Genomic DNA, 22,188 nt, shown 5'->3' with positions numbered 1-22,188 from the left:
CTCCCGTTGCGGAGCACAGGCTCTGGACGCACAGGCTCAGCGACCATGGCTCACGGCTCACGGGCCTAGCCGTTCCGTGGCATGTGGGATCTTCCGGACCGGGGCACGAACCCGTGTCTCCTGCATCGGCAGGCGGACTCTCAACCACTGCGCCACCAGGGAAGCCCTGATATGTCTTAACTTGATTAGTGTTTGCACGGTTTCAGAAAGCAAGAGGTAAGGTATCAGTAATAATTTCAACACTAAAACACAAAACCATCTAGTTTTTGTGGACTGTGTTCCTTTTACTTTTTTTTTTTTTTTTTTTTGTGCGGTACGCGGGCCTCTCACTGTGTTGTGGCCTCTCCCGTTGCGGAGCACAGGCTCCGGACGCGCAGGCTCAGCGGCCATGGCTCACGGGCCCAGCCGCTCCACGGCATGTGGGATCTTCCCAGACCAGGGCACGAACCCGTGTCCCCTGCATCGGCAGGCGGACTCTCAACCACTGCGCCACCAGGGAAGCCCCTCCTTTTACTTTTTTATACATAGGAACAGTTTTCCAATTTTGCAATCTTAGTGTAATTGTAACAGCTCTGTTCCTCCTCAAAACAAAAGAAATATTTCTACAGGTTGCTTCATCATCACACGATTATTTTTATGTTGTATAGTTTCAAACAGATGTAGTTATTACTTCTATTTTTAGCCATATTGTTTATATTCAACATTTTATTACTATGTACAATGTTTCAATACCTTTGTGAATATAACATTTGCATTTTTACATTTCCTCAATATAAAAATTACCAGCTTATTTAATGCTTTTTGTCATTGGTTACTTTGGTGAGACAAGTTACATTGAAGCTCTGCATCTTATAACGCAATTTCTAAAGAGGTGAGGCATGAATGTGGGTTAGGACTAGAGATAGAAGTTTATGAAGTATTTTCAGACATAGGTTGAATAGGAACCAGAGGGCGTAACAAAGAATAAGAACTGAAAGAATGATGTTTATACTCTGTTTTGCTTTTCTTTATAACGCGTATCAATTCCAAGTATATATTAGTACCTTTTTTCTTCCTATTAAATTTCTCCCATAATAGAATGTCAGCTCCACGGGTGGGGATTTTTGCACGTTCACAGTTGCGTCCCCAGCATCTACAACAATGCTTGGCACACTAGGCGCTCAATAAGTGGCGAATGAAAGGATAGGGAGGACAGAAGACACAGAAAAAGAGAGCAAAAAAAGAAATCCCGAGCACCTTATCTCTTAACTACGCCCGCGTCCTCCCGGGATCCCCCCGTCCGGCGGGCCCTAGCCCTCACACCCAGCCTCGCCAGCTGCGTTTTCCCAGCACCGGGCCAGGAGCCCCACCAGCTGCGCCCGGGCGCGGGCCCGACCACCGCGCATGCGCATCACAGCCGCGTTCGCTACTCGCGGCCGACGCGTGCACCGAGTCTGGACGCCTCCGCGACGCGAGCAAGGTGCACCTGCGCAGTTCGAGCCGGCCAATCCAGGTCCGGGCTGGATTCGGTGGCGGGGGCGGTGGGTCGGACGGCCTGAGAGGGCTGGGCGGGTGCGAGTTCTGGGTCGCAAGGTCGGGGGGCTAAGGAGCGTGGCAGAGACGACGCAAAAGGACGAGGCAGGAAGCAGCTGTCGCCCCGGCCCCCGCGGCGAGCAGTCCCAGGATGCTCCGCGCCGCACCGCGCCTGGCCCCGGACTCCATTTCACAGCAGCCACTGCGGCTCGCGCCGACAGCCTCCCCGAGCGCTTTGGCCCCTTTGTGAGTCCGCCCGTGGGGCCCGAGATCGAGTCCACGCCCCGGCCGCAGAGCGCTCGGCTTCCCGCCTCCGCGAACGGTGCGGACCGAAGTGTCGACTCGGGGAGAAGGCGGTGAGGAGCCCGGGCTGGGTGCGCGCGCCTGGGCAGGCCTGCCGGGCCGGAGCGGGCGTGTGAGGGAGCCTGTGACGGTGGGAGCCTGGGTCCGGTGTGTGTGACCGTGTTTGAACAGAGTGAAACCGTGTGACAGTGTGTGAGGCTGTGTGGGACCGAGGGAGAATGTGTGACAGTGTCTGAGAATGTGACGGTGAAACCGTGTCACTGTGTGTGACCGTGTATGGGACCGTGTGTTACAGTGTCACTGTGTGTGTGACCTTGTGTATAGGGCTCTGTGCGACGGTGTGTGAACAGAATTTGAGAATGTGTGTGACAATTTCTGTAACAGTGAACGTGCAACTGTGTTCATGTGAGACTGCTTGAGATTGTGTGACCCTAGGAGTGTGTGACGGTCTATGGCACCATGTGTCATCATGTCAGTGACTGTGTGACTCACTGCGAGGGGTGGGCAAGCTAGAGCTTGGCAGCGTGTCCACAGTCTGCCAGGGGAGCTGTCAGCATGAGGGATTGTGTGGTTTGTGTGGCGGCTGGGAGGCTGTGTGGATGCTTCGGGAGGCCAGTGCGCTCCAGGGCTTGGGAGAGTGTGGCAGCGGGAAGACCGAGATCGAGATGAAGGGGAAGAGATGGAGTTCACGGAGAGGAGAGAGGGGGAAGGGAAGAGAGCTGGGGAGGAGGAGCAAGCCTTGGGCCTGGAGAGCGGAAGACTGAGCTGCTGGACCTTAGTCCTCTCTGGCACAGAAGGTCTCTCCGTCCCTCTCCTAGAGAGGAATCGAAGAGAAAAAAGGACGGGGAGACCTACTGTGTGCTACTTATGAAAATAAATGATTGAATGATATTTATTGCACCCAAAGAACGTCCAGGGACTGTGCTAAATGCTTGATGTGGATCATCTTATGACCCTCCCAACCGTTGATAGAGGGTAGGTACCACTGTGTTGATGAGGAACTTGAGGTGTGGAGTGGGGGCTGCAGAGCCAGCTGAGTGGTGGATCAGGTGTCTGCGCGTCTGGTCCACACACCTGGTTGTTCTTACCGCCGAGTTATGCTGCTTCTGAGATAATTTCTTTACTCTCCAAGGCAGTGAAGTTTAGTGGAAAATAATGAATGGTTAAGGGGTTGCAGTGACTGTTTCTGCATATCCCTCCCCGCAGCCCCGTCTGAGGAAATTTCTCCGAAAAGTTGAGAGATTGGTTTTCAGGTGCATTTTATTATAAGCCAGGACCAGAAGCAGGATGTCCTTTTTGGTCCAGTGTCCTCCAGACCACATGATCCCTCTGATGCCTACTCTGTGTAAAGATGCTTTCTCTGAGGCATTCACTTTGTAGTTTTCTCTCTCATCTTTGTAGAAAGGGTGGGGAGATATTTCCTTTCAACGTCATCATCTGGTGGAAAGACTAACGAGTCAAACCTGGATCCAGCTGGGCTCAATTACTTAATTACCATGAGGCACTGGATGATTTCACTGATGAACAGCCTTCATGTGTGAAGGGGGAAATTATCCTTATTTGGCAGTGCCGTTCTGAAGAATAAATACTGTTACTTCTTATCAGTATAAACGAGGTATCTTAAGCACAGAAAGTTTATGTTGCATATTGAGATCTAAAGCACGTGGGAGATTTAAGTGGAGTATAATCTTTAAAAATATTGAATCACTATGTTGAACACCTGAAACTAATATAACACTATAAATCAACTATACTTCAAAAAATAAAGCACACAGGTGAAAGAATTGTAAATTTAGATAGGAATGACCAAGGCAGTGACACCTCGTATCTGCTTCTGTGGTTGGGGCACAGAGAAGGAAAGGAGAGTATCTAGGCTGGTGATGCCGGGAGCTGAGGGCAGGCCCAGCGTTTCACGTTTCCTTTCTCCCTCTCCAGCTGTTTTCTCTGGACACTGCCCGTCTCCCAAAGAGAAGCCAGAAGGAGGAGGACGGAAGGGCTGTCCTCAATTCTTAAAGCCATGTCCCAGGTAAGGAAGCTTCTCTTCTCGCTTCTCTGAAATGCCTTGTTTTTCAGATTTTATGTGAACATTTTGCTTTTCTTCTGAAATTTCCCATTCTAAAATTCCATTCATTCAGTGACCTGGTCCTCATGTTCTCCAGCCTAGTAAAAGGAGGTCCCCCAAAGCCCACTGAGCCTCCTTTTTTTTTTTCTCAGCCAGAATTTTCATCTTCATTCCAGAAACAGTTTAGCACTTCCTGTGGGTTAGGTGTTCTGTTGGGAGGTCTCAAGAGGCAAAAATACACTCCTTGGTGGAATCTGAAAGTCTTCCCTTGGAGGGAAGTGAAGTGATTCACTGAGGTCAAGGTGGGTGTTCAGATGTGACCAACATTTTAGAGCTTTTCCACAGACCTGGGTTTGAAAAGTAGACAGGGACTACTTGGGGAAGCCTTTGTTGTAGTACTGATACATGACAGGGTTGCTTGCTCAAGGTGATTTTGAGGAGTGGGATTTGTTGGGCCTTGAGTATTAAAGTGTGGGTCAGCTAGGGCAGGAGTGTTTTTCAGGCATTCTGCGGGCACTGAAGAGTAGGATTCCATGGGGGTAATGAGGTCCTGTTCTAGGGATATCCTGAGTTAGTAGCTGGTTACAGCTAGAATATTCTAGATCATGCAGTAAAGATTAGAGGAGTTAATATGGAAAAATAGGGAATTTTTTGAAAAAGAATAATAGGGAGTATTGAATCTACATTTAAAAATGGCTATATACATCTGTAATAACAAATCGTAAATAGTAAATAACAAAAATAGTAAATAGTATACAATGAGAGCCAGAAGAAATAAATGAAAAAATCAGCATATAATGTCCAGAAACAAATGCAAATATAAATAAGAATAGAAAATATTTATTCATTCACTGAATATGCAGTTATCAAAGACTTACTGTATATTATGTGCTGGCACTACTGTGGTGAAAAAAATACTCTCTTGTCTTCATGGAATTTAATGTCTACTAGTTTGTTTATTACATAATAACGTAATGATGTTATTTTAAATCAGTGGAGAAGGGCTGGAGTATTCATTTAGAAAAAAATTTTCTTCCTCATACTTTGAGGTTAAATACATTTTGTAGGTTAAACATAAAAAATAAAACCATACAAACTGCTACATCTTTTTATTTTCTTACATCTTAAGAAGATGACTCAGAAGCAGAAATCACCTAGAGAAGCACTGTGATGACTGATGATAAAAGTGCTCTCTGTTTGCACTGCCCAGTACAGTAGCAACTAGCCACATGTGGCTGTGGGGCGCTTGTATAAACTAGTGTGACTGAAGAACTGAATTTTTAAATGTTAATTGATTTAGATTTAAATAACCACATGTGGCTAGTAGCTAGTGTATTAGACAGCAAAGATGGAGGTTCATAAAATGATAAAGCCAGGAAGAAAATTATGGGTGATCTTGTCTAAGACACTTGTTTTACAAATGAGGAAAAAGCCAAGGAAGGAAAGTGATGTATACACATCACTAGTTAGTGACTGTCAGATGTAGGAAGTTGTACTATATATTGAAGGTCGGTAACACAGATGATGGTGAGAGATTTAAAGAGGGTGGTAGAAAATAATGAAGGACTCTAGGGAGCAGTGTGCTCAGTGTGATGGAGCACATCATTTCACTCCTTTGCCCAGAAACTTTGTTCGCTTCCCATTTTACTTGGAATGAAATCCAGTTTCCTTACCTGAGCCTATAAGGTCCTACATGATCCAGCTCCTGACTACCCCAGACCTCATTTTCTACAAGTCTTTACTGCTCTCTGTTCCAGTCACACTGGTCAACTTGCTGTTCCTCAAATGTTCCAAGCTACTTTCTATTTCTGAACCTTTGCATTTGCTCCTCCCTCTTCTGTAATTCTCCCCTAGATGATGACATGGCTGGCTCTCCCACTTTATGTATTGATAGATTTTTGTTCAAAAATCACCTCTTTGTTAAGTTTTACATTACTTTAAAAAAAAATAAATTTATTTATTTTTATTTATTTTTGGCTGTGTTGGGTTTTCGTTGCTGCATGTGGGCTTTCTCTAGTTGTGGCGAGCGGGGGCTACTCTCCGTTGCAGTGCGTGGGCTTCTCATTGCAGTGGCTTCTCTTGTCGCAGAGCACAGGCTGTAGGTGTGTGGGCTTCAGTAGTTGTACCATGCAGGCTCAGTAGTTGTGGCACACAGGCTCTAGAGCACAGGCTGAGTAGCTGTGGCACACAGGCTGAGTTGCTCCATGGCATGTGGGATCTTCCTGAACCAGGGCTCGAACCCGTGTCCCCTGCATTGGCAGGCAGATTCTTAACCACTGCGCCACCAGGGAAGCCCTACATTACTTTATCTTACTTTATCTTACACAAACGCTCCTGTAACTTTCCTTGTTTTTTGTCATAGTATTTAATAGTACATGACACTGTATGACCATATGGGTTTTGGGGTTTTTTTTTAATCGGGGTATAGTTGCTTTACAATGTTGTGTTAGTTTCTCCTGTACAGCGAAGTGAATCAGCTATACGTATACATATATCCCCTCTTTTTTGGATTTCCTTCCCATTTAGGTAGCCACAGAGCACTGAGTAGAGGTCCCTGTGCTATACAGCAGGTTCTCATTAGTTATCTATTTTATACATATTAGTGTATATGTGTGTATGACCTTATGTTTAGTGTCTTTCTCCTCTGTTAGAATATTAACTCCACAAAGGGAGGGGCTATATTCTGTTCACCTTTGTATTCCCAACTCTTAGAACAAAATAGGTAGTAGGCATTCAGTAAATATTTGCCAAATTAATATATGAATCAACAAAGGAATGAATTTGTGAGACCAGGGCAGCAAGAGCCAGCAGGCAACCTCTTCTTTCCTGCCCCTGAATTGGTAATGGAAGAAGGAGAAGGCAGAGGATATGATGTATAGAACAGACAAAGCCCATCAGCCCAAATGCCCTTTCTGGGATGCCACCCCAGACCTCCTGAATCACAGTCTCTTGTGGTGCTCTAAAGATTATATTTAAAGTATGCCTCTTATAAACAGTATATAGTCTTTTTTTTTTTCCTCCCCTGTGCTCACAGCCAGGCGCTTGGCCCAGTGTGCCTCCCAATCCCCTATGCCTCTCATGATCCCTTGTGCCTCCCCGCAAAAAAGCTTGGCTGGTTTGTAAAAATCCAGTCTGATAATCCTGGTCTTTTTAAGTAAGTGTTTAGTACATTTTCATTTAATGTATTATTAATATATGTGTTTAAGTATACCATGCTGCAATTTATTTTCTACTTATCCCATCTGTTCTTTCTTCCTTTATTTCTCCTTTTTTGCCTTCTTGTGGATAAATCAGGTTTTTCCTAGTTATCTTATTAATTATACATTACTTTTATTATTCTTTTAGTGGCCACTCTAGGATATGTACCATTGCTTCTTATGTAATGATCTTCTTTCTTCTTTCTGTAATCTTCCTTCTAAATAATTAGTATTCTTACCACTTTCTGAATAAGGTAAGTCCCCTATTATTAGTAGATATAATAATATTTTGGAACTAAACACACTATGGGGGACTTACCTTATTCAGTTTGTAGTTAGTTTGGGGGCTGTTAATTTCTTCCTGTGTTTTTTTTTTTTTTTTTAATATTTATTTATTTTGCGGTACGCGGGCCTCTCACTGCTGTGGCCTCTCCCGTTGCGGAGCACAGGCTCCAGACGCGCAGGCCCAGCGGCCACGGCTCACGGGCCCAGCCGCTTCGCAGCATGTGGGGTCCTCCCGGACCGGGGCACGAACCTGCGTCCCCTGCATCGGCAGGCGGACCCCCAACCACTGTGCCACCAGGGAAGCCCTCTTCCTGTGTTTTGATGCTTCCATTTTCCATTTATTTCCATTTCCTTCCATTTTCTTTCTATGTGAAGAACCTTTATTAGTACTTTTTGACTACCAGTCAACACTTTACTCCCAGCCTGAATTATTTTTTCATTAGGTCCTATTCTGACTGGGTCAAAATAGTGTAAACTGTTTTCTGATGTTGAGGAAGTTTGGGAAATCCTAGTCTCAATGGAGAGAAAAACTTTTAGGAATATATTTTAAGAAAATAATTAGAGACCTCTGTAGCATCATAGTGAGAAATTAAGATTCATATAACTGAAAATAAGCAAGGGGATAGTAAATAAGATATCGCATATTTACATCATGTAATATTATCCATCTAACAAGTGATGTTATAAGAAAATGAATATGTATATATAATCATAGACATGACTGTATAAGGAAACATTTGAACAATATATACTAACTAAATTTTGATTGCTTCTAGGTCAGGTGCCATGGTAGGTAGGTGCTGAGGGTTGAGGACTTCCAGTTTTTTACCTTAGAGAGGGAAAAAAATTCACTGACGGTAGAAATACCAGACTTTTTTGTTTTTGTTCTTTCAAGCCATCACCGTATTTTCTAAATTTTATTTATTATTATTTTTTATTGACATAAAAATTGACATATTTTTAATTGACATTGATTTACAATCTTGTGTTAATTACTGCTGTACAGCAGAGTGATTAGTTATACATATGTATTCTTTTTTTATCTTCTTTTCCATTACGGTTTATCACAGGATATTGAATATAGTTCTCTGTGCTATACAGTAAGACTTTGTTGTTTATCCATCCTATATATAAAAGCTTACGTCTGCTAACCCCAACCTCCCACTCCATCCCTCCCCCAACTGCCTCCCCCTTGGCGACCCTCAGTCTGTTCTCTATGTCTGTGATTCTGTTTCTGTTTCATAGGTAGGTTTATTTGTGTCATATTTTAGATTCCACGTATAAGTGATATCATAGGGTATTTGTCTTTTTCTTTCTGAGTTACTTAGTATGATAATCTCTGCTTGCAACCATGTTGCTGCAAATGGCATTATTTCATTCTTTTTTATGGCTGAGTAGTACTTCAGTGTATATATGTACCACATCTTTATCCATTTATCTGTCGATGGACATTTAGGTTGTTTCCATGTCTTGGCTATTGTGAATACTGCTGCTGTGAACATAGGGGTGCATGTATCTTTTTGAATAATAGTTTTGTCTAGATATATGCCCAGTAGTGGGACTGCTGGATCATATGGTAATTCTATTTTTAGTTTTCTGAGGAACCTCCGTACTGTTCTCCATAGTGGCTGCACCAACTTACATTCCCACCAACAGTGTAGGAGGGTTCCCTTTTCTCCACACCCTCTCCAGCATTTGTTTTATAGACATTTTAATGATGGCCATTCTGACTGGTGTGAGGTGGTACCTCATTGTAGTTTTGATTTGCATTTCTCTAATAATTAGCAATGTTAAACATCTTTTCATGTGCCTATTAGCCATCTGTATTTCTTCTTTGGAGAAATGTCTAGGTCTTCTGCCCATTTTTCTGTTGGGTGGTTTGTTTTTTTGGGTTGTATGAGCTGTGTGTATAATTTGGAAATCAAGCCCTTGTTGGTCACATCATTTGCAAATATTTTCTCCCATTCTGTAGGTTGTCTTTCCATTTTGTTTATGGTTTCCTTTGCTGGGTAAAAACATGTAGGTTTGATTAGATCCCATTTATTTATTTTTGTTTTTATTTCTATTGCCATGGGACACTGACCTAAGAAAACATTGGTACAATTTATGTCAGAGATTGTTTTGCCTGTGTTCTCTTCTAAGAGTTTTATGGTGTCATGTCTTATGTTTAAGTCTTTAAGCCATTTTGAGTTTATTTTTGTGTGTGATGGGAGGGTGTGTTCTAACTTCATTGATTTACATGCAGCTGTCCAGATTTCCCAACACCACTTGTTGAAGAGAATGTCTTTTTCCCATTGTATATTCTTGCCTCCTCTGACAAAGATTAATTGACCATAGGTGTGTGGGTTTATTTCTGGGCTCTCTTCTGTTCCATTCATCCATATGTCTGTTTTACTGCCAGTACCACACTGTTTTGATTACTCTAGCTTTCTAATATTGTCTGAACTCTGGGAGGGTTATGACTTCTACTTTGTTCTTTTTCTTCAGGATGGCTTTGGCAATTCTAGGTCTTTTATGGTTCCACATGAATTTTAGGATTATTTTTTCTAGTTCTGTGAAAAATGTCATGGGTAATTTGATAACATATTAAATCTGTAGATTGCCTTGGGTAGTATGACCATTTTAACAACATTAATTCTTCCAATCCAAAAGCATAGGATATCTTTCCATTTCTTTGAATCACCTCAGTTTCCTTTATCAGTGTTTTCTAGTTCTCAGCGTGTAAGTCTTTCATCTGCTTGGTGAGGTTTATTCCAAAGTAATTTATGTTTTGAGTTGCAATTTTAAAAGATTTTTTTTTACATTCCCTTTCTCATATTTCATTGTTGGTGTAAAGAAATGCAACCGATTTCTGTACATTAATGTTGTATCCTGCTACCTTGCCAAATTCGTTGATCTGTTCTAGTAGTTTATGTGTGGGCTGTTTAGGGTTTTCTATATGTAGTATCATATCATCTGCATATAATGACAATTTTACCTCTTCCCTACCAATCTGGATATCTTTTTTTAAATTTTATTTATTTTTATTTTTGGCTGCATTGGGTCTTCGTTGCTGCACGCGGGCTTTCTCTAGTTGCGGCGAGCAGGGGCTTTGTTGTGGTGCGCGGGCTTCTCATTGTGGGGGCTTCTCTTGTTGTGGAGCACAGGCTCTAGGTACATGGGCTTCAGTGTGTGTAGCACGCAGGCTCAGTAGTCGTGGCTGGCGGGCTCTAGAGTGCAGGCTCAGTAGTTGTGGCGCACAGGCTTAGCTGCTCTGCGGCATGTGGCATCTTCCCGGACCAGGGCTTGAACCCATGTCCTCTGCATTGGCAGGTGGATTCTTAACCACTGTGCCACCAGGGAAGCCCTAATCTGGGGATCTTTTATCTCTTTTTCTTATCTGATTGCTGCAGCTAGGACTTCCAATATTGTGTTGAATAGAAGAGGTGAGAGTGGGCATCCTTGTCTTGTTCCAGGTTTTAGCAGGAATGCTTTCACCTTTTCACTGTTGAGTATTATATTGGCTGTGGATTTATCATAAATAGCTTTTATTATCTTGAGGTATTTTCCCTCTATACCCGTTTTGGTAAGAGTTTTTATCATGAATGGATGTTGAATTTGTCAAATGCCTTTTCTACATCTATTCAGAAGACCATGTGGATTTTGGCTTTTCTAATTGTTCATAGTATTCCCTTACAGTTTTTTGTATTTCTGTGGTGTCAGTTGTTATGTTTCCTTTTTCATCTCTTATTTTGTTTAATAAAATAAGTTCTCTCTTCCTCCTTGAAGAGCTTGGCGAGAGGTCTGTCAATGTTGTTTATCCTTTCAGAGAACCAGCTCTTAGTTTTATTGATTTTTTCTATTTTTTTAAATGTCTTTTATTTATTTCCTCTCTGATCTTTATTATTTCATTCTTTCTGCTGACTTTAGGTTTTGTTTGTTCTTCTTTTTCTAATTCTTTGTGGTAGGTTAGGTTGTTTGAGATTTTTGTTTTTTGAGGAAAGCCTGTATTGCTATGAACTTCTAAGAACTGCTTTTGTTGCATTCCGTAGATTTTGTATGGTTGTGTTTTCATTGTCATTTGTCTCAAGGTATTTTTAAATCTCCTCTTTGATTTCCTCATTGACCCATTGGATTTGTAGTACCATGTTGTTTAGTCTCCATGTAATCATTTTTTTCTCATTTATTTTTCTGTGGTTAATTTCTAGTTCCATGCTGTTGTGGTCAGAAAAGATGCTTGAGATAATTTCTATACTCTTAAATTTGTTGAGGCTTGTTTTATGCCCTAGTATGTGGTCAGTTCTAGAGAATGTTCCATGTGCACTTGAAAAGGATGTGTATTCTGGTTTTTTTGGATGTAACGTACTGAAAATATCAAGTCTAGCTGTTCTGTTGTATCATTTAGTATCTCTGTTGTCTTATTGATTCTCTATCTGGAAGATCTGTCCATTGATGTGAGCGGGGTGTTAAAATCTCCTATTATTGTAGTCTTCTCAATTTCTGCCTTTATTTCTTTTTCTTTTTTATAAATTTATTTATTTATTATTTATTAGCTGCTTTGTGTCTTTGTTGCTGCACACGGGCTTTCTCTAGTTGCGGTGAGTAGGAACAGGGGCTACTCTTTGTTGCGGAGCATGGGCTCTAGGCACGCAGGCTTCCGTAGTTGTGGTGCATGGGCTTAGTAGTCATGGCTCTCAGGTTCTAGAGCACAGGCTCAGTATTTGTGGTGCATGGGCTTAGTTGCTTCATGGCATGTGGGATCTTCCTGGACCAGGCTCAAACCCATGTCCCCTGCACTGGCAGGTGGATTCTTAACCACTGCACCATCAGGGAAGTCCCTCTCCGTATATTTCTGTTAGTATTTGTTTTACGTACATGGGTGTTCCTATATTAGGTGCATATATGTTGACGTAAAATCCTCTTGTATTGATCCTTTTTTCATTATATAGTATCCTTCTTTATCTTTCTTTATGGCTTTTGTCTTAAAGTCTATTTAGTCTGATATGAGTATTGCAACCCCACTTTCTTGTCATTTCCTTTTGCATGAAATATCTATGTGTCCTTTGCCCTAAAGTGGGTCTCTTGTAGGCAGCATATTGTAGGCTCTTGTTTTTTTTTCCCAATCTGCCACTCTGTGTCTTTTGATTGGAGGATTTAGTCCATTGACAGTTAAGGTAATTACTGATAGATATGTATTTATTGCCATTTTAAACCTTGTTTTCCTGTTGATTTTATATTTCTTCTTTGTCCCTTATTTTTCCTTTTGTGGTTTCATGATTTTGATATTATACTTATGTTCTCTTCTTTTTGGTTTTTGTGAATCTACTGTATGTTTTTGATTTATGGTTACCCTATTTTTCAAGAATGTTAACCTCTTCCTATATCTGCTTGCCTTAGACTGGTAGTTATATAGGCTGAAACACATTCATTCTAGGAAAGAAAAAGAATCTACACTTTTTTACTCTCCTCCCCCACATTTTATGATTTTTTTTTTTTTTTGCAGTACGCGGGCCTCTCACTGCTGTGGCCTCTCCCATTGCGGAGCACAGGCTCCGGACGTGCAGGCTCAGCGGCCACAGCTCACGGGCCCAGCCGCTCCACAGCATGTGGGATCTTCCCGGACCGGGGCATGAACCCGTGTCCCCTGCGTCAGCAGGCGGACTCTCAACCACTGCGCCACCAGGGAAGCCCACATTTTATGATTTTGATGTCCTGTTTTACATCTTGTTCATCCTTTTGCTGTTCATTGTGGTTACCATCATTTTCACACCGATTTTTGGATTTTTTTTCTTTAGTCTGTGTCCTGGCTTTAAATTTAAAGTAAATTTAAGTAATTTACTTTCCAACTGTGATTTTTTTTTCTTTCCTATAGATTCTTACTTCTTTTCTATTTAGAGAAGACCTTTCAATATTTCCTTTAGGATAGATTTAGTATTTTAGTTTTTACGTGTCTGAGAAATTCTTTATCTCTCTTTCTATTCTAAATGATAATCTTGCTAGGTAGAGTATCCTAGGTTGCATATTTTTCCCTTTCAGGACTTTGAATATATCTTGCCACTCCCTTCTGGCCTGCAGCATTTCTGTAGAGAAATCACCTGATAGCCTTATGGGGGTTTCCTGGTAATGAACTCTTTGTTTTCCTCTTGCTGCCTTTAGAATTCTCTCTTTAACTTTTGCTGTTTTTATTGTAATATGTCTTGCTGTAGGTATGTTTCGGTTTATCTTATTTGGGACCCTCTGTGCTTCCTGTACCTAGATATGTGTTTCCTTCTTTAGGTTTGGGATTTTTTTTTTTTTTTTTTTGCGGTACGCGGGCCTCTCACTGTTGTGGCCTGTCCCGTTGTGGAACATAGGCTCCGGATGTGCAGGCTCAGCAGCAATGGCTCACAGGCCTAGCCGCTCTGCGGCATGTGGGATCTTCCTGCACTGGGGCACGAACCCATGTCCCCTGCATCGGGAGGCGGACTCTCAACCACTGTGCCACCAGGGAAGCCCCATTGGGAATTTTTCAGACATAATTTTTCAAATTCGTTTTCGATCCCCTTTTCTCTTTCTTCTCCTTCTGGAATCCCCATTATGTATAGATTGGCATGGTTTATATTATCCCATAGGTCTCTTATATTGCTTTCATTTTTTTTCATTTGGCTTTCTGTCTGCTGTCCTTGTTGGGTGATTTCCATTTTTCTATGTTCCAGGTCACTTATTCATTCTTCTGCATCATTCATTCTGCTATTCATTGCCCTTAGCTTTCATCTCTGCAGATGAGTTTTCTAATTTTTTGTGGTTCCTCTTTATAGTTTCTAGTTCCCTTTTACAGTACTGTGCATTTATGTTGATAGCTTTTCTTACTCCTCCACTATTTTCATTATGTTCTTTTTGAAATCAGTGTCTATTAGAATGAAGAGGTCTGTTTCACTGTTTGTTCTTTCAGGGGAAAGGAAAACCACTGGGAGTGGTTTCTCTGCTGTTTACCAACCAGTGTGGAAGGATTTCAATATTTGACAAGTCAGTTCAGCTGTTTAGGGCATCTACATATCAGCTCAGCTTAAGAGTAGATTTTGCTCTGTGACATGCCAAACCTGTGAAGCATATACCAAATCAGACAGCAAGCCTTGATAAGTCTGAAGCAGATTTACCACATTAGGAAGAATGCCCATTTTCAATTTCTAGGGAGCAGACTAGGTCATCTTCCATTCTATAAAGATCCTTAATATAACATACAGTGGTATTTAAAGAGCTATGTTTTAACATTTAAAAAACTGTTGCTCATTAGATGTGCACAATTGGGTATGTTCCTCTAGTGAGAGTTGTAGGTATTTTTTGATGCACTTCATTATCACATTTGAAATGTTCACTCTTTAACTTAATTAGTAGTGCTTAAAATTGCTATTATTTTGTCTTTTAGGTAGCATGATAAGTTACCAGCTGTCTTTGAAGCTTAGTGATGTTGTCAGAGCTGTTATGTAACCTTTTGTTGTCCCTGATTGTTCTCCGTAATGGCATATATTGTTTAAGTTATATTTTTGCACCATAAAACTTCAGTTTTTATTATATTTGTATTTAATTTTAGAAAAACAGTTATAAGCATCAAATATATTTTAATATATACCTTATTGATATAGCTGGAACATTGACCATTCCATTGTAGAATTTGGGAAAATGCTGGTTTAGACCATGTACGTCCTGTAAGGCATAACTCATGTTTCTGCCTCCTCTTTGAAGCCTTTTTCACTGCCCCAGTCTGTCCTTATTTTCCATATTGAGAAATGCTCTAGCATTTAGTATGAATAACATTTTGCACTTGATTGTTTACAGTGTTCTGTTATTGCCAATTTTTGTGTGTATCTCTTCTCCATCAGTAGAGACTCTGAAATTGTATACTTTCCATGACAGAATATCAACACTAAGCACAGAGAAGCTGTCTAGCAATTACTTGACATGTGTTGCTCAGAACTCAAGATACTGACAGAAAATTTCACTACCTGCAGTATTTCTCTCCAGAAGTATAGAGAATTCAACTTTTTAAACTATGCTCATGCGAGGGTAAGAACACTAGTTGAGCAAGAATATGTTTATGTCATTTCAGGATTTGGTGACATTTGGGGATGTGGCTGTAGATTTCTCTCAAGAGGAGTGGGAATGGCTGAACCCTGCTCAGAGGAATTTGTACAGGAAAGTGATGTTGCAGAACTATAGGAGCCTGGTATCACTGGGTAAGGAGGTCTCCCTGTAATTCAGAATCTGCACGTAGGGCTGCTTTCCAATGTAATGTTTGGGAAACCTCTGATATAGTTTGCTAAATTTCTGATTTTTGTGCTCCCCCAAATAAATTTAGTTTTGTAGAATTGGCAGCTTCATTAGACTGTCCATGCAACTTCATCTTCCCCATTCTTCAGAATCCTTCACCTCTTCCTCAGCTCCCTTCTATAATGGCCTCACCTTCCTGATGACCAAGCAACTTGATCTGATTTATGGGCCTGGCTAATTCCCCTTTTATTTCTTGTAAGCAGGAGTTTCAGTTTCTAAGCCAGATGTGATCTCATTATTGGAGCAAGGAAAAGAGCCCTGGATGGTGAAGAAGGAGGGGACAAGAGGAGCATGCCCTGGTGAGTGAGAGAGAACTAGGGAGGCAGAGGCCATTGCAAGGAAAAGCTCAGCTATTGTGAAAGTTCCAGCTCATAGTTGATGTTTCCTGGGTAGCCTGAAAAGGCTCAAGGCCTGGGAAGAAACACTGAGGTGTGTCTAGCGTGAGTTTCCCAACCTAACTCTCCTTACACATCATGTGTGTATATTTTCTCTCACACATAACTGTCTTCTCTGATAACATTTTCTTATTCTCTGGATGCAGATGTCACAGTTATCTCCTTGTCCTTGCTTTTTAGTTTTACACACGTTGCTCCATACTATGTTTAAAAATCCAGACACAGCAATGCATATTTTTTCCTTTTTGGTCACTCATTCCTTTCAGATAGAAGGATTGATTCATTTACTTATTCACTTGATTCACTGAATTTCTACTTTCATAAAATCATTCTGCTCAATTTTTAGGATTATTCAGAGGTTTATAAACCATCAAAAAATAAAGCATTTCCAGTTGTATTTTCAAGTCTGGGTAACTGGAAAATGATAGCATTTAATAGAAACAAGTCAGAAGAACAGGTTGGTAGAGGAAAAGATGAATTTGGCTTGGGACAATAAGAGACTTATTTTTAAGAGATGGGGAGATTGCCAAGGGAAGATATGCAATGTATGATTGGAGGGAGATGGAGGCTAAGAAAAAAAAGTCTGATTTAGAGATGTTAGTGTGAAGGAATGAGGTCATAGTCTTAGAGTTTGAGAGAAAAGTCCTGGTACTGGGGCCTTTGTGGGGAAGTGGACCTTTGACAACTTTCTCAATGTCTTCTCTGGTAAATAACCTCCCTATAGTTTTTTCCTTGGGTTAAATTATATAAATTTTAATTTTTCTAGTTAGTTACCCTTTTCATTTAGATTACAGATTTATTTCTATGAACCTGAGCAATAATCGCTTATAATTGTTTTTCTTTTATATCTAGCAATTTCCAGTTTTAATTTATTTTACATAGCAGTTCTTTTTTTAGAAGTTGTTTGGTACTCATTAGTCAATTTTATTAATTTTTATTTATTTTTAAAATCCAGCTTTTGGACGTATCTGTTAAATATAAAATATAGTGTCATCATTCTTTTCTAATTCTCTATTTTCTGCTTTTCTCTTTACTAATTGTTTCTAATTTCCTTAGGTTTATTTTGTTTTCCATTTTGCTGAAAAAAACTATTAATTTCATTTTCTCATTCACTAATGACATTATTAGTTTTAATTTTCCTCTGAATATAGCTTTAGGTGACTTCCATAGATTCTGATATGTAGTTGTTTTTATTTCCATTTCCTAGACAACCTGTTTTTTAAAAAAAATTCCCTTTTACACAGGAGTTGTTTAAAAGAAAGTTTTCTTGTTTTATTGTATCTTGATCAAATTGTTTTATCATATTTGATCAGGATAGTAATTCGTACTAATTCTACTCTCTAACGATTGGAGGATTTTATATGTCCTAATATAGCATTAGTTTTCTTTAACGGTTCCATAGGCTCCAAGGTATAGTCTCTATTTTCAGTGTAAAGAGCTTATTACATGAGTTTCTTTTTATTATGTTACTGAAGTCTCTCTTTACTTAATCTTTCTTGATTCCATCTATAACTTTTTCTTTCTTATTTATTTTTCGCTGCATTGGGTCTTAGTTGTGGCACGTGGGATCTTTTGTTATTGCACACAGGCTCTTCATTGTGGTGCTTGGGTCTCTAGTTGTGGCATGCAGGCTTCAGAGCACATAGGCTTTCTAGTTGTGGCACATGGGCTCAGCAGTTGTGGCATGCAGGCTCCAGAGTGCATGGGCTCTGTAGTTGTGGCACACAGGCTCTGTAGTTGTGGCACGCAGGCTCAGCAGCCGCACAGCATGTGGGATCTTAGTTCCCCAACCAGGAACTAAGAAGGCGGATTCTTTACCACTGGACCACCAGGGAAGTCCCTATAATTTTTTCTTAATAACTTTAATTATTTACGTACAGTAAATTGCATTCATATAAATTACACGTGATGAGTTCTGACAGTTGTATAAGTACATGAAACCATCACCACAATCAAGACATAAAACGTTTCCGTCACCCCAAAAGATAGCTTGTACCTCTTTGCAGTTCATTCTTCTTCACTCCTGGTTCAAACACTATTCTGATATTTGTCATTTTAGATTACTTTGCATTTAAACTAAATGGAATCATACTGTTATGTGTGGCTTATTTTGTCATCAAAATTATTTTGAAAATCATAGTTTCATATATAACTTACTCCCTTTTGTTTCTGAGTAGTAGCAGTCTATTGTATAGATGTTCCACAATTTTTCCATTCACCTGTTGATGCACATTTGGGTTGTTTGCAGTTTGGGGCTATATGAAGTGGTCACATACAGGACTTAGTGTGGACATATGTTTTCATTTCTCTTAGGTAAATATCTAAAAGTGGAAAAACTGAGTCATATGACAGGAATATGTTTAAATTTTTAAGAAACTGCCAGATAGTTTTCCAAAGAGATTGTATCATTTTCATTCCCACCAGCACTGTAGAAGAGTTCCAGTTGCTCTATATCCTCACCATATCTTGGTGAGGTTTTTTTCTTTTTTTTAATAATTTTATTGAAGTATAGTTGATTTACAATGTTGTGTTAATGTTTGCTGTGCAGCAAAGTGAATCAGTTACATAATATATATTCTTTTCCATTATGGTTTATCACAGGATATTGAATATAGTTTCCTGTGCTACACAGTAGGACCATGTTATTTATCCATCCTATATATTGATATAGGACTTTGCATCTGCTAATCCCAAAATCCCAATTCTTCTCTCTCCCACCCCTCCTGCCCCTTGGCAAACACAAGTCTGTTCTCTAGATGAGTCTGTTTCTGTTTTGCAAATATATTCATTTGTATTGTATTTTAGATTCCACATATAAGTGATACCATATGGTATTTGTCTTTCTCTTTCTGACTGACTTGGCTTAGTATGATGATCTCTAGGTCCATCCATGTGCTGCAGATGGCATTATTTCATTCTTTTTTATAGCTGAGTAATATTCCATTGTGTGTGTATGTATGTATATATATGTGTGTGTGTATATGTATATATATACACACACATATGTACCATATCTCCTTTATCCATTCACCTGTTGATGGACATTTAGGTTGTTTCCATGTCTTGGCTACTGTACATACATAGTGCTGCTATGAACATAGTGGTGCATGTATCTTTTTGAATTATAGTTATGTCTGGATATATGCCCAGGAGTGGGATTTCTGGATCATATGGCAAGTCTAGTGTTTTGAGGAACCTCCATACTGTTTTCCATAGAGGCTGCATCAATTTACATTCCCAACAATGTAGGAGAGTTCCCTTTATGGTGAGCTATTTTTAGTTTTGTCCATTCTAATGATTGTGTTACGGTATCTCATAGTTTTATTATGTATTTATCTGATGACTAATGATGTTGAGGATCTTTTCATGTGCTTATTGGCCATTCATGTATCTATTGTGAAGTATCTGTTCAAATCTTTTGCCCATGTTTCATTAGGTTGGTTTATTATTACTGTAAAAGTCCTTAATACTGGCATGCTTCACTTTACTGTACTTCGCAGATATTTCACTTTTTACAAATTGAAGGTTTGTGGTGACCCTGCATTGTCAGATGATGGTTAGTATTTTTTGGCAATAAAGTGCTTTTTAATTAAGGTATGTAAATTGATTTTTTTAAGACTTAATGCTATTGCACACTTAATAGACTACAGTATAGTGTAAACATAACTCTTACATGCACTGGGAAACCAGAAAATTCGTGTGACTCGCTTTATTGCAATATTCATTTTATTGGGGTGGTCTCGAACTGAACCCGTGATGCCTGTATAGTCCTGATACAAATTCTTTGTCATTTATGTGTATTGAGATATACGTACCAATTGTGACTTGTATTTTTATTTTCTTACTACTGTCTTTTGAACATCCAAAGTTTTCAATATTTGTGAAGTCCAAATTATTGCCTTGGTTTGTCTTTTTCGTGTCATATCTAAGAAAGTCTCACTACCCACAGGTCACAAACATTTTCTTCTGTGTTTTCACCTAGGAATGTTATCATTTTGGCTTTATACTTTGGTATATGTTCCACTGAGCTAATTTTTGTGTCTTGTGTGAGGTAAAGGTTGAAGTTCTTTTTTTTCCCCCCTATTTGTATATATAGTTTCTCCAGTACCCTTTCTTTTAAAGACTTTCCCTTCCCCATTATATCTGTCTTCATTACTGTAGCTTTATAGTAAATTTTGATATCAGTTCAATTTGTAAAATCACTTTGACTATTTTAATAGATCATTTGCATTTCCATATAAATTCTAGGATGAAGTTGAGAATTTCTACCCAGAAATCCTGCTGGGGTTTTGGTTGGGACTGTGTTGAATCTATGTATCAGTTTGGAGAGAACTGACATCCTAACATCATTTTTTTTCAATTCCTGAGTATTGTTTATTTAGCCATTTTTTACAGTCTTAATTTCTCTTAGCAGTCTTAGTTTCTCTTAGCAGTGTTTTGTTATATCCAGTGTAGTGGTCTTATATTTTTAAGTATTATATTTATATAGCTATATATAAAAATATATATATACTTATATCTAAAAATTTTTTTTCCTGAGTCTTTTATGTTTTTTTGGTGCTGTTATATTAAAAAGACCATTTTCCAATTGTTTGCTGCTAGTATGTAAAAATGTAAATGGATTTTTTAATTTATTTTTTTATTAAAGTATAGTTCATTTACAATGTTGTTAGACTTTTATATTAACTTTACATCTTTTGACCTTGCTGGATTGATTGAGCAGCTGTTCTAGTAGTTGTTTTGTAAGTTCCTGAGGATTTTCTGCATGAACAGTCATTTTTTCTGCAAATAGTTTTATTTTTTCCTTTCTGATCTTTATATGTCTTCTTTTTCTTGACTTATTGTAATAGCTCCTGTAAAATGTTGAATAGAATTGGTAAGAGCATATATACTTGCATTGTTGTAAGGGGAAATGTATTCACTCTTTCACCATTAAGTTGATGTTAGTTACAGATTTTTCATAGATGACCTTTATCAGCTTGAGGAATTTCCTTTCTGTTCCTGGTTTGCTCAGAATTTTTATAATAAACAGGTGTTGAATTTTTTTTTTTTTTTTTTTTGCGGTATGCGGGCCTCTCACTGTTGTGGCCTCTCCCATTGCGGAGCACAGGCTCTGGACATGCAGGCTCAGCGGCCATGGTGCACAGGCCCAGCCTCTCTGGGGCATGTGGGATCTTCCCAGACCAGGGCACAAACCCGTGTCCCCTGCCATCGGCAGGCAGACTCTCAACCACTGTGCCACCAGGGAAGCCCTACAGGTGTTGAATTTAGTAAAATACTTTTATATCTATTGAAATGATATGATTTTCCTTTTTAAAATCTGTTAATGTTGTGAATTACATTGATTTTCATATATTAAACCAACCTTGCATTCATGGGACAAACTCCACTTGGTTATGATTATGCCTTCATATTTTCCTGGGTTTTATTTGCCATAATTTTATATATAAGCTTTACATTTATGTTCATGTGCTACATTGCTTTTGTAAATCATAGTAGGAATTCTGGTTTTACTATAAATAAGGTGAGAAACCATTGGAAAGTCTTGAACAGAATAATAGGTGATTTGATTTGGGAATGAAAAGGGTAAGGCAAATTAAGGCCAATGGCAGGTTAATAAAACCAAGAAATTTGATACAAAATTACTTCTATATGAAGGCATCTTAGCTTGAGTATCAATTGAAAACTTACATTTGGTTGGAACATATCACATAGAAAATGATACTCAGGAAGACTGCTTCCAGGCTGCAAAAGTTTAACCATGGAGTTTTATGTACAGCCTATGGTAATTAATGGTACTGGGAGTTTTTTTAGCCACACTGACATGAAATTGGTTTTTTAAAGGTAATGAACTTAGCTTGAATGCAGGAGAACTACCAGCAAGAGAGGAAGGGTGTTTGCAGACTGTTACATTAATATATATATATAAAAAGATTATTATGATTTTTCTGATAGTTACCTTAATAGTTATGCATTATTTTCTTAAAATTTTCCTTCATTCTCATTCTCTATAATCTCATGATTAGACTGTATTTAACAGCTGTTAAATCCTTGAACTTCTTATGTAGTTCATTCACCAATTTGTGCTTTAGAAGTTCTTCTTTTCTAATGAATAAATACAAAAGACATTTGTTTTCTTGGTATCTTT

General features: G+C 39.4%; 1 protein-coding gene and 1 long non-coding RNA gene across 5 annotated transcripts in view; one reads left to right on the top strand and one right to left on the bottom strand.

Moving 5' to 3' along the window:
• The window catches only part of ZNF583 (zinc finger protein 583), a 69,228-nt gene that overhangs the window by 10,814 nt on the left and 36,226 nt on the right, over positions 1-22,188 (top strand). For 2 of the 3 annotated variants that reach the window (XM_081217332.1, XM_081217331.1), the window contains exons 3-6: positions 20-1,868; positions 3,751-3,841; positions 15,425-15,551; positions 15,849-15,944. In XM_081217332.1, coding sequence (XP_081073458.1) covers positions 1,384-1,868; positions 3,751-3,841; positions 15,425-15,551; positions 15,849-15,944 — 799 coding nt within the window. In that variant the 5' untranslated portion in view covers positions 20-1,383. The remainder of the gene's footprint in view (positions 1-19; positions 1,869-3,750; positions 3,842-15,424; positions 15,552-15,848; positions 15,945-22,188) is intronic. The other variant, XM_081217333.1, reaches the window with a different exon arrangement.
• LOC308606460 overlaps positions 17,521-22,188 on the bottom strand; it is a 58,336-nt gene continuing 53,668 nt past the window's right edge. Inside the window, exons 10-11 of one of the 2 annotated variants that reach the window (XR_014013823.1) lie at positions 22,000-22,145; positions 17,521-18,361 (exon numbers count right to left, since the gene is read on the bottom strand). This is a non-coding gene — a long non-coding RNA (uncharacterized lncRNA). Of the gene's footprint in view, positions 18,362-21,202; positions 22,146-22,188 lie in introns of those variants that run through there. The other variant, XR_014013824.1, reaches the window with a different exon arrangement.

Source organism: Mesoplodon bidens (genome assembly GCF_964165515.1).
Source record: "Mesoplodon bidens genome assembly, chromosome: 18".
NCBI lineage: Eukaryota > Metazoa > Chordata > Mammalia > Artiodactyla > Ziphiidae > Mesoplodon > Mesoplodon bidens.
This window is presented reverse-complemented; position numbering and strand designations above follow the sequence as displayed.